This window comes from Antennarius striatus, chromosome 8 (genome assembly GCF_040054535.1).
Source record: "Antennarius striatus isolate MH-2024 chromosome 8, ASM4005453v1, whole genome shotgun sequence".
Classification (NCBI taxonomy): domain Eukaryota; kingdom Metazoa; phylum Chordata; class Actinopteri; order Lophiiformes; family Antennariidae; genus Antennarius; species Antennarius striatus.
In genome coordinates this window covers 22,408,455-22,425,050 of record NC_090783.1, presented here as the reverse complement: position 1 = coordinate 22,425,050, position 16,596 = coordinate 22,408,455, and the positions used below count along the sequence as shown (strand labels likewise).

The 16,596-nt window shown below is 39.6% G+C and overlaps 1 protein-coding gene across 2 annotated transcripts in view; it reads right to left on the bottom strand.

Moving 5' to 3' along the window:
* Positions 1-16,596, bottom strand: part of prkcaa (protein kinase C, alpha, a) — a 121,049-nt gene that overhangs the window by 29,995 nt on the left and 74,458 nt on the right. For both annotated transcript variants that reach the window (XR_011036857.1, XM_068320822.1), the window contains exons 6-11: positions 7,055-7,211; positions 6,708-6,842; positions 6,213-6,306; positions 1,173-1,316; positions 890-1,063; positions 201-292 (exon numbers count right to left, since the gene is read on the bottom strand). Coding sequence is in view for 1 of the 2 variants with exons in the window: in XM_068320822.1 (XP_068176923.1) it covers positions 201-292; positions 890-1,063; positions 1,173-1,316; positions 6,213-6,306; positions 6,708-6,842; positions 7,055-7,211 (796 nt within the window). In the remaining variant the exon portion in view is untranslated. The remainder of the gene's footprint in view (positions 1-200; positions 293-889; positions 1,064-1,172; positions 1,317-6,212; positions 6,307-6,707; positions 6,843-7,054; positions 7,212-16,596) is intronic.

Genomic DNA, 16,596 nt, shown 5'->3' with positions numbered 1-16,596 from the left:
AACAACCACAGGTAGTCCCGTAAGCTGATTTGCTCAAAAGTTGTTATTTATTACGTTTCGATCTATAATCCCCATTTTGAGGTCATTTAAATGACATTACTATTTGTAATTAACTTAATAAATGAAGTTTGCCTGCCCGTACAAATGGTTAACAACTGAGGGATTACAACCCCTGTTTCTAATAAAGGGACATTTCTTACACTGCTTGAGGTTCCTTGAACTTGCCCACTTGTTGGATATGATACATGAGGTCTCCCCCATTCACATATTCCATCACAAAGTACAGGCGGTCCTGTGGTCACAGAGAAAGAGGTAACAGAAAGAGGAGTGAGGTAAAAATGGGCAGAAAAATCATGTAGCATTCATATTTTGCACATAAAGACATCAAAATTAAACTTAATTTCTATTCAGAGAATACTATTGACAGTAATCTAATCAGAGGGGCACCCCAGCTTTGCTCCAGCTTTATTGTAAGACATGTTCATCATTCCTGCTATGCTGATGACAAGGTGAGCTCTTTGAGCAGCTAAACTGCAAATACATGTTCATTTGACATCGAGCACAAACCAGTGGCTGTGCAACAGGAGTCTCATGCACTTTGAGCATGTCTCTTTGCTCATACGTGGATTCTTCTCAGACAATGGTCAAAATGCACCTCCATACACACACAGACGCAAGTGTTTCTACTCATAAACACACACACACCTCAGCCCTCTAATTCTGGTTTTCCTTCTCTTTTCATGAGTCCACTTGTTTTCCGCGTCCTCTGCTGTTCTCAACCACGCTATATGACTAAGCTGTTTAGCTAAAAGCCCCTTCATGAATTAATTTGATCTGACCCGACCTGCACTAGCTCGTCCTACTGGGTAACCAGGAGCATTTAACCTACCACAGTCTGGAAGCATGAGTGGAGGTGTGTGAGGAAGGGCGGTTTGTCCTGTTGAGCCAGGACTCTCTTCTCCACCATGGTGCATTCTACATCATCATCCTGGATCACCACATCCTTTTTCAAGATCTTCACCGCATATAGCTCTTCATTGGCCTTCATCTCTGCCAGCATAACCTTCAGAGACAAATAGAAAGGGGGACAAAATGTAGGAAAAGATCATGAATCTAACGCTGTTCATTGTCAGCATTAATCCCTTTTTACACGGTGATAACAGCTGGCTCACCTTTCCAAAGCTGCCTTTCCCCAGGACAGCTAAGAAGGTGAAGTCGCTGAGTTTGACCTGGTCCAGGTTGCTGGAAGGTAGCAGGCTGGGGTGGCCGCTGTCAGTCTCAGAGATTGCCTTCTTGCCTGGGCCTAACTTGGCTTTCTGCGCTCAAGGAATAAAGAGTGGTGTGTGTGAGACGCACGTATTTAACCTGCACTTACAGTGTGACACACAACATAAAGATGCACTGTGTATTTCTAACAATATATCTAAGTCCTTTATTCCTAAAATGTGTTTTCTTTTAATTCTATATGCATAAAATAAATTTAACAGACTGAACAAATTACAGTAACTTAGATAAGACCTCCTTACCAGTATCCCTGTTTGTTATATTTTAAATATTTTTAACGCTACAGCCATTATCATACACACACATATTTGGAATGAACTAAATATTGTAAAATTAAATCTCCTCTTCATATTATCACACATCCACACAGCTTATTTGCTCACTCACTGCCCCAAATAGACCACAAAACAGTGGCCAATTTCCTGTGTTGTTTTGCTCAGGCTGACAAGATTAAATACTGAAATAACATCATACTCTTGTGTTCCAGGCTGCAAGTCATATACATGTCATAAATTGTTGATGTTTCATTACTTCCACATTGATCTTCCACATTGTTTGGAACAAACCAGTACGACATTACCCCAGTAGAATACATAGCACAGCAGCAGCACAGTAGAGCGCCATCACAGGAAATATGGCAGCTGTGTGAATACGGTCTATACATGGACTGATAAGCAGAATTTGTAATTTATGGAATGAAATCAAAATGTGGTGCCACTAGAGACCAAAATGAATCAAACATGGCTCCATAATAACAGAAATATTTTAACCAAATTTACATAATTGGAGCAACAGAAGGATATATTTCATCTTTTTTCATCGTGTTACGTGATTGACAAAAAAATCTGAAGCGAGCAATCTTCATTTATGAGTGACGATAATTAAAATAATAGAGTGATGATATAAGAACAGAACTGGCTTTTCTTGAAAATAAAAGAAGGGAACTCTAAGAATGATTATAAATTATTACATATGTACGACCAAGACAGGCTTTTTTGGTCTAATACCTGAGATTATGATCACTATGATCACTGAGACATGTCAAAAATGATCTAACACAAATCTGAGGGACCCTATTTCATGTACTGCATGCTGCCTAACTGCATATGTTCTAATATATAACTGGTCTAAATTTAAGTTTTTTATTAACACCAATAATAAAAGATTTTCTGGCGTTTTAAACAATAACTATTAGTATATGTATGTTTAGTAGTCATTGGCAAATATTTTATACCCTTCATAATGACATAATTTGAACCTATTCTAAGCATTAAATAAACTACTTCTAAAATTAAAGGGAGGGTGCCACACTGTGACTTTGGTGCATGCACTTCTGATCCAGACAGGAGTCTCAAATATTTATCTGCTTTAACACCCCCCCCTACTTCTATCTCTCATGCCAATGTCATGCTTACATTCCCAACATGGCAAGATGCTCCAAGAAACTTGCTAGAAAAACAATGCAATGAACTAAAATCTCAACATCTTCACGACAGTCTGAAGGCTGAACATCATTCAAATGCAAGTTTAATGCTCAAACGGTTTTTTTTCTGTCTTCACAACGACACAAGTCTTCAAGTGGTCACTGAGCCAAGACCACAGATCCAAACTCATGCTTGTACCTGCGCATCACGGCGTTATCTACACCTACACAATATGCATAGCAGAGAACTGATTAGCTTTAGCAAGGACTATATTAAATAATAAATGGTAACATTTCCTTCCCATTCTTGGCTAATAAAGTCTATTCCAATCAATGGACTGAGAAACCCTCTCATGACACGTTCACAAGAAAATAAGGCAATGAAGTGACGTTAGTTTCTACAAAAACTTAACAATCGCATTACAATGTGAGACAAATTGGTAACTTTTAATTAAAGATATGATAGAACAAATCCGCGATGACGACCAACTCCAGTTGGGTCAATAAAAGTCTTTTTAGACTGTTTCAGCATTTGCTGAAGTGCAATGTCACCCAACAATAAGCTAACAGGATAAATGATCCAATTTATCACGGAAACCACTTCTGCATTCATTTTACGCACATTCAGACTACTTCAAAAAACGTAATTTAAGACTATTTAACTTGAGACGACCAAATGCTGAGCAGTTTTAGTTTTGTTAATGGCATCCGCCACGTCAACTCTGAGAGCAGCAGAGAAAAGCAAAGCGGAGCAGACTGCACGTGATCACAGCACACCTGTAAGCTTTAGCCAATGGAGAGCCTGGCCGAGCGGCACAAGCAGCATTACATCCTTCCTCACGCACCTGATCAGAGTCTTCCACAACTCCATAGTCCTGAAACCACATGAAAAAGGGAGCCAATAGGGCCAACGCACTTAGTCCACTTCAGTCCAGACGTGAGTCACAACACCTAGCTCAACCAAGTCACTATTAATCAAAGAAAGTTGAGGAGTAGTCCAAAGACATGGTGGATCAAGACTCCAAGTCATTTTCACACATTACATGAATCAGAGGTTATGCGATTATTTAGTCTTGATAGCGTACTGCATCCCTTTTTTTTTCTTCTTTTTTTTACCAGTGTTTCCTGTACAAATATAAAACTAATCTAAAAATCTGTACCAGTAGAGGAAAAGAGGATCAAACCATCCCTGACAACATTTTTTTAAAGTTTGTGACAGAAAGAAATAAAGAAAACAAGAGTAACTGAAAATTGAACTGAACACCAAATAAAAATCCTGCCTTTACTAACAAACATTAAGATCAGCAGAAAAGACATGCAAAATCTTAAAAATATAAGTGAGGATTAGAACAATTTAAAGAAGAAACATAAAAAATCATATATTTTCAAGCATGAAGATTAAAACAAGATGAAAGAACCCCCCCCCCCCACACACACACAGACACACACACACACATACACACACACACACACACACACACACACACACACACACACACACACACACACATACACACACACACACACAGTCGCTCACTGTTCTACTTTATTTTATTTCAGTCCAATGCTACCATCTAGTGGCCACAGGTGTTTTTGTTTCTCTTTTTCAAATATTTTCCAAGGGTAGAAAATATCTGTAGTCCACAATATTATAGTATTAATCAGTATTAGTGCGGTGTGATCAATTTCTACAAAAGGTATTTACACACTGGACTTAAAATTTGTCCAGGCCTAGCAGACAAGTAAAAGAGAATAATGCCCATAAACCTTCAGGTCACAATTGCCATGAAAGTGATGGAAGCAAACATGACGTAGGTTGGCAAAGTGATCCACTGACAAGACACATAGAGAAAACATGGACAGACATGCAGACAAATGTATGGCCATTAACTGTAAGCAGCACAGCATCAGCATTTACTGACAATCCTCTGACTAAAAAAAGAATAAAATAGTCAAAGCAGAAATGAGATGATACACATTTCACCTCTTACCAGGAGATCAATGTTCCACATGTAGGACAGAAAACTGTTATTCAGAGTACTTAAATGAAACACAGATTTAATGGAGCAGAGAAGCTTTGTTTTTTTAAAAATTGCATATTCATTTTTGATGAACAAACTAATTGTTATTTAATTGGATCTATTTGCAACAGCATGACGACACACACAAATGATGAGACATGAGGGAAATTAATGTCAGCAGGAGAGAGAGGGGGAGAGAGAGAGGAGAGGAGAGGAGAGGAGAGGAGAGGAGAGGAGAGGAGAGGAGAGGAGAGGAGAGGAGAGGAGAGGAGAGGAGCTACCTTCATATTAAAGTTAATTTGGCAGTCCTGAGAGCAGGGGCAAGAAAGGGAGAGAAGGAGAAACACTTACATTAACTATGAAAATGTGACACAAGATGAAGAAGCTCTTGTACAGTGTAAATCTCACCAAGGAAGGGAGTTGGGGGGGCAGAAAGCACCAGGCAAAAAGGGAGAACGACAAAGACATTCACATTTCATCCTATAATTATTAACTATGTAACGACACCCATCTCAAAGTCAGGTCAACTTTCTTTGCCGTGACCTTTCAAATTATTATCAATGTTCCCAGAATTCTCTAAAATGTGGAGCAGAAATGTCATGGAAATAACAGGGACCCCGTCCCCCACTGAGAGGCAGACAATCAGGGAAGCACAAAAGGAAAAACCGCATCAGTCTCAGCAGGACAGACGAGTGCAGCAGAGTGGAGGGAGGAAAGGAGTAGGAAAATGTGTCTCATCAGTGAGATGACAAGGGTATAGTGTGTGTGTGTGTGTGTGTGTGTGTGTGTGTGTGTGTGTGTGTGTGTGTGTGTGTGTGTGTGTGTGTGTGTGTGTGTGTGTAAAAGTTGATTTTTCTCTCAAATTTGTATCGAAGGAGAGAGATGCCTCCATGACAACTCATTGAGCTTGTTTAGACAGACCATAACTGCTGACATTGCACGTTAACAGCAGTTCATACTGCTGTTAATACACCGTTATAATCCCCGAAGGGATTTGTTAACTTTGGTTTGTTAACTTTGCTCATTATTATTAACATGTGTTGGAAAAAAAGAAGAAGAAAAACCCGCAAAGCTTTAATTAATTTTTTTTTTTTCTAAATTCACCAAGTCTATTAAATCTTTCCCGTCATCTAACCTCATTATGAATTAAATATGAATATAAATTTGTTTAAAAACAAGCAAGTTCAGTATAAAAATATTTCTGTCCTAAGAATGTCTTTGTATGATGCCAGAGATTCTGATTGTAATAAATTATTTGACTCTGTTGAACAAAAAGTCTACCATTGCTGCAAAAAGTTGCATCATGTCTGACTGTAGCTTCATCAATTAGACTCATGTGAGATTCCTTCTCATGTAACAACAAAATGATAGCAACAGGTGCTAAATATGCAATAACCAGTTCATTGAGTAAGTGATATCCAAGGACAAAGACACAGCAGCAGAAATGAGTCAATATTTTTAGCAAAGGGAAAGACAATCCTCACCTCAAATTTTTGCCTCAGTTCCTCATTCCCATCATCCTCTTCGGAAATGGGAACGTTGTAGTACTCGCCCTCCTCCTGGCACAACAATTTATACCTGGAAGATACAAGACGAGTTAAAGAAGAACCACACAGAGAGTGAGGACAGACACAAACGATAAGGCTACGCCAGATTGGAGTGTGTGTTCTAGGACATTGTTTGTTTCGTTGTGAGGCTCCAAAAACAATTTTATGGACACGGAAATATTGCTCAAATTTTGCAAGAGTAAATACTGACTTATTATAACACCATACATGTTTGTTTAACACCCAGGGCCTGGATGTGAATGGGAAACATAAATAATACACTGATGTTAAAATAACGATATTCTATATAGTTTAATAAAGCTGCAGGTTTAATAGAATGAGGAACTGAAAAAAATTCCTGATGGAAAAACACAATACCATGCAATATTATTCGACTTCAACCAATAATTAAGACTTGAAACTGAGAATTACCAGCCGCAGACTGGAGACTTTATTAGCTCGGATACACCGAAGGAAAGCGCCCCCATGAAGTCATTCCTGGTGGTCCGGTCCCAATCCCAGACCTCTACTGATAGGCGGCGGTCCTTATCTGTCGCCTTCAGCTTGCTGTACAACGCAGAGAGGTAAGAGTCATTACAGCATTGGTGTTAGTACAACAACGCATTAAAAGGTGGAAATAGGATCATTTACATTTATTTATGGAGATTTGCAAATGATAAAATTGGTAATTAATTGCTAGTAACTGATTACGTTTAGAAAAAGCAATGTCAATGTCTAACCTTTGGGATAAAAGAAGTGACCACAGGTACTTTACTCACAAATTAAAGGTCTCGTTCCATTTGGGGTTGAGGTTTGAGCGGATGGTTTTGGTCTTCTGCTTGGTCTCATTTTTGGGGTCTGGTATGAGCTTGAGCTTCACGTACGGATCAGACAAGCCGTTAGGGTCCATGGGGATCAGGTTTCTACCTTCACCCACTGATGGGAAAATAATAGACAGAAATAAATCATTTGTCAATAGTGATCGATTGGGTTGGGCAGTGCAAGTACTTTCTTTGAACATAAATCAAATAAACTGCCGATGTTCAAGATCATCCATCCATCCCTTCATTTTCAACCACTTATCCAGGGCCGGGTCGTTGGGGCAACAGTCTCAGGAGGGATGCCCATACTTCCCTCTCCCCAGACAGCTCCTCCAGCTCCTCCGGGGGGATCCCAGGCCAGCCTAGAGACATAGTCCCTCAGGCGTGTCTTAAGTTTTCCCCAAGGTCTCCTCCCAGTAGGACACGCCTGGAACACCTCCCCAGGGAGGCTTCCAGGAGGCATCTGGAACAGATGCCCGAGCCACCTCAGCTGGCTCCGCTCGAGGCGGAGGAGCAGCGGCTCGACTCCGAGCCCCTCACCCTATCTCTACGGGAGCGCCCAGCCACTCTATGGGGGAAACTCATTTCAGCCGCTTGTGTCCGGGATCTGGTCCTTTCAGTCATGTTCAAGATCAATATGAAGCAAATGAGAAGAGGGGGGGGAAGAGTTTTCTTCTCTCACTACCTCCATTTAGGTGTTCAGTAAACAAGGACACACCAGGGACATTAGTTCTCTCTTAGCTCGGCACACATTAGAGCACTGCCAGGTTGAGTCAAAATGTAACACACACACACACACACACGCACACAAAACATCTCTGCCTACACTCAGACATTCACACAGTTACATACACATGCTGTATTTAAATACACATGAGTCATTTCCACAGGGACCCGATGAATGTCTGCCTTGCTCGGTCCTTGGAGAACCAAGATATCTCTCCATGTGTTCCTGTCAGTCACGCTGACAAATGACAGCCTGAGGATTGAAGACCAAACATGACCATTGACCTGGAGAAAAAGTCCATGGGTCAGTAGACTAAACTTCCTGTCTTAGCTGGACTAAACTGAATAAAAAGTCATAGCATGTAATTTAACTATCTGATAAATAAATAGACCCATCAAGAGACATTGTTCTCACTGACACATTTACTGTAGCTTGCGCATCTGTAGAATAAATTTCATATACATATGATTTAATTTAAGTAATTTAAGTAAGGTTATTTACAGTGTTGCTATTATTTAGCAACACTTTAAATACAACACTGTAAACATACGTAACATGCGTATTTCATATGTTACATGTGTTAATATGTATTTATTTATATACAGTATGAAACCCCCTCCCCTCTGCTGCTGCAGTCATGCAAATTCCCCCACTGTGGGACTATTAAAGCTTGATCTTATCTTATCTTATCTTAAGATGACTGCACTCAGATTTTTTCTGACTGAGAAAATAATGTCACACAGCAGCAAATATGAAATCATACAAATTAATTTGAAATTTTAAAACAGCGTAATTGAACTATAACAACAGGGATGACACAATAAAATCAAACCATCTGCCATCATTATATCCTGATGTTAATGGATTGCACGTGTCTGAAGTTTCTTTCTTTTCTTTTTTTGGATTCTCATATGCTTTTATTTGTAATTGGTTAGAGATTGTTTCTGTTAGTTCTGTAAACTGTAATTTCACAAACGAACAGTAGGTGGCACTCTAGACAGTAAATTATAGCTTGGTGAGTACAGAGTATAGAATAAGGTTTTCTGTCCATGACTGGATGGCATAAACTATACCAGATGTGTGAGTCACAACAACTTTCAGCTGTACTGCAGATGAATCTTAGTTTTTTTTTTTAGCTGTTGGTAGTCGCTGGTTGTTAAAAACAAATTGATTTTTCATTGAAAGTACAAATTGATGTTTATTTTTAACTATTTGGAATATACTTTGAAATGCATAATCTACTTACTCTACATTATTTGGCTGCAGTTGAGTTGTAGGAAAAGTACATACACAAATAAAAGAACACAGAAACGGAAGAAGGAAGAAGAAGAAGAAGACTTGCATGGGCAACAACCGCTCTTTGCGGCACTTTAAAAGCTATTCTCATTCGTTCTGATTGATTTTTTTTTATTACAATGACCTTTTGCATGAGATCATACTACTGCAAACTATAAAAGGCTTTACCCTATTTTTATTGAGACCAAAGGCACATGTAACATTAATCTCTACGTCTTGTACATGTTGTCCAAATCTGTTGGTTTCTCCATTCACGCTGCCGTAAAATTTTTAATTGCACACATCATTGATTGGTGTACATCATTATAATGATAGGAAATAAAATTGCTCAGGATAAATATTTAAGCACTAACCACTTAGTCAGATTGAAAATTGAGTATGTGTCTCTTTTGTTGCCTCTCACAAAAACAGACTGGGTAAAAAGAGTGTAGTTTCAGTTTGAAAAAAGATCAGCCATGAAGATACACTTGCATCGTTTATTTTAAATGAAACGGAATGAAGAGGGAAAGGAAGCTCAAAGAAGAAAAGAGGGCCAGGTAGGAGGGAAAATTATAGTTGCTGTGCAGGCTGAAGTTTGAAAAAGACATTTCAGGTAGGTTGTTGAAGTAGATGAAGGAGGACGAAGAGGAGGAAGATAAATGACACAGTTCAGACAGAAAACTCCTAAGTTTGAAATGTTTATATCACGGCAACAGCAGAAAATCTAGCAGTGTAGTTTTTTGTCTTGGCTCTGATTTTAGTCATTTTGTAGAGATATGTTAATGTTGGGAATTAATGGACAGGTCTTGCTGGCGGTTGTAGTGGAGTTGAAAGTCAAGTCACATGCAGAGCAATAGGAGAGTTGGCGGGCAGAGGAGGATATGGAAACTCGTCACAGTTTAAACAGTCCAGCAGATTGAGAGCGTGTTGAGAGATGAGACTCGTATGGTGAATGTACATACGCAGTGCAGGTCAACACGTCTGGCTGAACTACAAGTGGCTTACAAGGTGTCAAAAAACAGCCTGAACAAAATTCAACCTAAAAACTTGAAGTCATTTTTTCTACATTCACAATGTTTGAGTGCTCGTCTGATGACCTGCATCATTATGGTCTTGAGCAAATTTTACAAACAATGATCACAATCAAATTAACCTTTGCATTTTAATAATCTGAGACCTTTCAACAAAAAAACTTGGGAAACTCTTCCTTTGCCAGTGCAAGTTTCAAACAGATATGTAAAAGTTCATTGCTTGTTCTTGAAGAGTATTTAGTTTGATAAATGTCATCTGTTGACAAGCCTAATTCACAGCTGTATGTGAAGGTGTGTAAGTCTTCTCAGATACTGTCTGCAGACAGCCTATTGCAACAGACTAGCAGCAGCCTGTAGTTAGTCACAAGACCCAGGCCACTCGTTGAGCTGGCTGCACAGTGCCTTGTTAAAATTGGCTAGCTATGTTTTGTTCATTATGTCAACAAAAGTCCAGACAGAAGACTCTCGTGGTCCAGATTTGGGCAGCAGTCCACTAATTAGTGACAACTTGATTAGAGTATTAGCACACAATGCCAGCTGAGGATAATTGGGCTTATCTTCATGCTTGGGAAATCACAGTTCCAGCTAGGAGAGGGAGAGGGAGGAAAGAGAAAAAAAGAAGCTAAAGAAGGGGAACAAGAAGTACTACTGGATGAAAAAGCAAAGAAAATTAGAAGAAAAATAAATCGTATTAATAGTAGTTTTAGTAGGTGGTAGGTACAATTTTCAAACTGAAGTTCTCAAAGACAAAATTAGTTCAAATACCTGGGAGAGAGCATGAAAAATACCGAGAAGACAGAATCAAGGCAGGACATTGACAGCAGAGTGGGAACACTGATGACAGATGAAAATCACACATCAACAATATTCAAGCTGTCAAAATGAGTCTAAATCAGATGGCCACAAACTACCAATGGTGGTCTGAACTGAATTGGGAGAGACCTCCATGGTAGACACATAGCAGAGTGTGACGGTCCAAATATGAGTGGTTTGCAAATAGGGAAGTGATTATAAATTGATTTGTGTGTGTGTGTGTGTGTGTGTGTGTGTGTGTGTGTGTGTGTGTGTGTGTGTGTGTGTGTGTGTGTGCGTGTGTGTGTGTGTGTGTGTGAATAAAACATTTTTTTTTATTGTGGTGGTACACACAGTGAAACAGTGGCAGTGAAAATAAACTCATAAATCTTGGTTTTCTTCTGACACAGGATGACCCTTCCTCAAACATTAAGACAGCTATATCTGTTTCTCACCTCTCTGTATGAACCGTCTACCAGACTTAACCCATTAGATTGGCTCTCCACACTCTCACTCTAATGCTGTGTTCTTTCACAGCTCACTACTTGGCATTTCTTGAAAAATGACACATTGAGCAGCATAAAATAATCAAATCAGCAACAATGTAGTCCCGAGGAGCGGCATAATCAGAAGCTTAATATGGTCTGAAAACCAACGGTAACAGGGCATAAATCAAACTCTTTGGAGATTTGTGATATTTCTGGATTTATTCTGATGCATTACATTTATTTCATAGTCGTTGAGCTCACCATAGAATATTAACAGAACAGCTCAGACAAGAAATGTAATACAGGCAGTCCTCAACATACAAACACAATCGTTTCCGAGAGGATGTTCATAAGCTGAATTGTTCGTAAGTCGTTATTTATGGAACTTCAGTCTACAATCGCCACTTGAGATAATAAAAGTATGTTTCTTCTTCTTCTTTTAGTCTACAGTACATTGATGATACTGACTTTCAACCTGAAAGGGGAACTACAGTAGCCTGACAAGGTGGTGTGTGGTTGTTCATTTCTAGAAATGTTCGTAAATCAAATGTTCTTATCTTGAGGACTAACTGAGGATACAAGCTGTTTGGGCTCCAGAGCTATGCTCATGCAGTTTGTTAGCAAGAACCAGATTTGTCAAGAGCCAAAAGAGGGGGAGAGCAGAGCCCCCTTTGGCTTTCCCAAACCACGACAGGGCAGAAGGTCAAAGGTCCCAACTTAAAGGCAAGAGTGAAGATTTCAGACCAAAATAATGTCATTTCAAAAAAATCTGCAATCTCTGGGCTAACGATGACTTTTCTTGAAATTTTTGATTGGTATGAGTTCAGTAGATAATGAGCACATTTTTATTTTGGTGGGAACCATTAATTTTAGTCAGGAGACACTGCTGTCCCAATGCTGAACTCACTGCGGTGGAAAAGTGTTGGCACTGGTATTAACACAAGTGCTGTCAGCTGCTCCATCTCAACTGTGATTCATATGGAAAATATAAAAGCGGGACTTTGAGCTTTGAGATTTCTTTTGGCAAGGACCTGTTGGCTTTCCTGCACAGTGACACTGCAAAGAAACGGAAATGACTGTATAGAAGCCTGTAGAGCGGAGGCAGTGATAGTAAGTCATTTAGATCATTGGACAGTGATCATCACTTGGCAACCCTAATGCTGGATTCAACATCCAATGCTGGCTTCCTTAGAGCTAACAGTAAAAGACTATTTTATATATAAATGACTGAGAAATTGAACAGATGAACATTGTAGAATGCAGAGACATGCAAATGTGAAATAAAATCAATAAAAGTGGATTAACTTTGATGCGTTAATTTACTGAATCTAATGGGAGATTAGTAGGACTCATAAAACCATGTATGGAAGCTTTTTGAAATAGGGAGGGAAAATAACATTTCTTACACTATTCAACAATAAACAATGTAAATAATGAATGAATGAACTTTTTATCGACATTTCTGTTTACATGTAAGAGTTAAAGGGAGTCAGTCCCCGGCCAACTTTTACTTCCAGTGAACTCTTGCCCATCTATGCATCCAATGCGCTGTTATTACAATGATGTGTGGTGATGCGTGGTCAGGTTTCTAGCACTGTTGGCCAGTGGTGATTGTACCACTGACCTGGCCTAAATCAATGCATTGCAGTTTTTCCTATTTAAAGGGAGCAATCTCTTGACTGCCTTGCATTGAATGTGGATGGCTCCTTTACTCCGATGGAAACCTTGGCAGTGCTCAGGAGGTGAACCGGCACCTCTCCAATGACAGCCCACACTCTGAAATCTTTTGGCTCACATGGGCCTTGAACTGGTCACCCTCTGTTGCGCAGCCCAAGACCTAGTGGACTGTGCTACTGCCACCCAATGGGAGAGGAGACTGACTGGTTTCATTCATACTGCACCCAGAACACAATACTGGATAACTTATCACAGAAATACAAACCCTTGACCTTACTTTAGTCCCAGAAAGCTGCATGAAGATTTATGGGTATATTTTAAGACCTATCCTTTAAGAAGGGTGGACAGTCTTTATGGTACCTGGAAAGCAAACTGGGGTTAAGAATCTTGCTCAGACATGAAAACTGGGGAAAGTGGAACTCCACCCACTGACGTCCTGATAAATTAATGATTTCTCTACCAATTTTCAAGTAGATCTTTTCACCCAGATGTGCCAGCACTCTTCTGCAACAATAATAAATCATCAAACATGATCAGCAGTAAAACAACACCAGGACTGTGACGTAGATTGTCAGTCGATGCCTCAGCCAGAAGCTGTTAACAGTATTTATGCTGCTCTTTCTATTTTATTGTAAAGGGCACTGCACCTCCAGAAGGTTCAAAAGTAAAATTTGGTTTCCTTGATCCACCTACATCTATATCCACTCTGAGAACCAATCTGACCTGCACACACCTACACTGCACCTACATAAAAAAAACACAGCGACTACAGCAGCAGCATTGGTGCAACAAAAAGTAGGACACTCAAGTCAAGAAGATACATCTAATGAAGAGGTTAATGCAACGATTTAAAAAAATGGAGAGGATAGAAGTGTGAGGGAGAGCAGAGGGCATGTTAAAGGAGGATTTTTGCAGAACTGAGTGAGTCAACAAAGGAATATAAAGGGAAATATGATCACTGCTTCTGTCTCAAAAACACACTCCCAAAGGTCCTGCAGACAGCAAGGTTGTGTATACTTGCCTGCAAATGTGTTCATGCAGCAATAAATAAAAGATACTGTCAGAGATGCCCTCTATCAACTCTAGCACAAAAATCTGGATATGCACACCACGTCTATGGACAATGGTGTTGCTGAACCAAACAAGAAAGTGGTTGACATTCACAGAATCAACAGACAGAGAGAAGCTGTGTTTTAGCAGGAAGACAAGCCTGGTGGGTTTAGTCGGCCTTCACCAGATAAACACAACTTCTTTTGTCTCCCCCAGCCGCATTGCTCCCCTCTCCATTCACCCTATGGACCAAAAACAAACTACCACGTGTTTCTGGAACCCGCAAAGCATCTCTGTGGTGTCTGAGTGACTCATTATCTAATACTGCTATCTCAGCGTCATATCCTAAAGTCGCTGTCTCTGAGGTCTGCTTTGGTTAAGCTGAGCAGACGTGTCTCGTAATGTAATGCAAGAACATTAAAGTCAGTAGCATACAGGACTTGTCGACAAAATATTGACTTACGGTACATCTCATTTGTTTTCTGGAGAGAGAAAGGGGAGAGAGAGAAAGGAGGAGAGAGAGAAGGGGAGACGGGACACACCAGGAGATGCACCCTGAAAAATTAAATAATGTAAATATTGCAGAAATGCTGTTTGTGGGCATGTATGGGATGATAATAACCAACCCGGTGAATCAACAGAGGAAAGCTGATTACATTCCAGATAGTGTATTCGACCTCCTCGCACAGGAGCGTATTGAATTAGGTATTAGAACTAAATCCCTACTGGAAAAATTCTGAACAGATCTAAGTGTAATTCAAGAATGTTCTTAAATCCGGTCAGCTCCATAAATAATTGTTGGCAAACCGGAATGGGAACAGCCTGTGTCAACAGCTTCACCTTTTTTTAATAATCATCAGCACTATTCTCACTATTTTTATATGTTCCTTACGAGTGAGAATTCTGCCATCCAACAGCAACAATATTAAGAATTATCCACACCATTGGTTTTTTTTATCACTGTAATTTATTAGTTTATTGTTATCAAGACATTTATCAGTAGGAATTATTATTTCTATCCTGTTATTTATTAGAGCTTAGTCAGAATTATATTACTATATTATATTACTCTACTATACTCTCTCATATTATATTACATTATATTATATTATATCATATTATATTAAAATACATGTGTTGTCCACGTAATAAATTTTATCTATGCGCCACAAGAGTCTTTCGTTCACACGAGCTCATGAGATATTAAAGTCCCCTGTGTACTCACGCACACACACACATGCACAAATAGGTGTCCTTTTTCACACATTTTATATATTCACATTATTCACATAATTATAATAGATTCAGAGCAGTCTGAGACAGTGCACGCCTCAGTACAGACATAATTCTGCTTAATTGTAGGGAGTTATTAAAAAATTAACTTATTGTATGCAATTTAAAATGTAGATATACAGTATATGTAGAAATGAGCAATGTAGTAACAGTATAAAAGGCACAAACAATATTGCAATCTCTGAACACCTCAGGGTTTACCACGTACCAAGATATTGAACTTCATTCTGAAAAAGCCTCTATTATGTTTGGAGTCACGTTTCTCGTGACTATTCTTCTCCTTTTGTCTTTTCCTTCAGAGGTTGCCACAGCGAATCAGTGTCCTCCATCTAACCCTGTCTTCTGCAACCTCTTCTCTCACACCAACTACCTTCATGTCCTCTTTCACTACATCCATAAACCTCCTCTTTGGTCTTCCTCTAGGCCTCCTGCCTGGCAGTTCAAAACTCAGCATCCTTCTACCAATATATTCACTACCTCTCCTCTGGACATGTCCAAACCATCTCAGTCTGGCCTCTCTGACTTTATCTCCAGAACCTCTAACATGTTCTGTCCTTCTGATGTACTCATTCCTGATCCTATCCTTCCTGGCAACTCCCAAAGAGAACCTCAGCATCTTCATCTCTGCTACCTCCAGCTCTGTCTCCTGTCTTTTCCTCAGTGACACTGTCTCTAGACCAAACAACATCAGAATGACCTAAGTACGGTACTCTAATAAAAACTTATTTACATCACTGAATGACTGATATGCTCAAAACCAAATTCAGAATGATAATACATTAACTTGGTTTGAGCGTATCAGTCATTCAGTGACGTAAATATGTTGTTATTAGAGTACTTGGGGCTATATTTTTAATTGTGCTGAAGCAGATTGTTATATATAATTATCATATATTCATTCTTTCATCTTCTGAACTGCTTTATCCGCCATAGCGGATCACAGGGAGCTGGAGCCTATTCCAGCTGTCTTAGGGCTTGAGGCGGGGCAAACTCTGGGCTTGATACCAGTGCACCACGGAGCCACACAAAGACAGACAACCATGCACCCTCACACTCACACACAATACTAACAATTGGGAACGGCCAATTAAGTGCATGTTTTTGGAGGTGGGAGGAAGCCAGAGAACCCGGAGGTAACCCACGCAGACACGGGGAGAAGATGCAAAC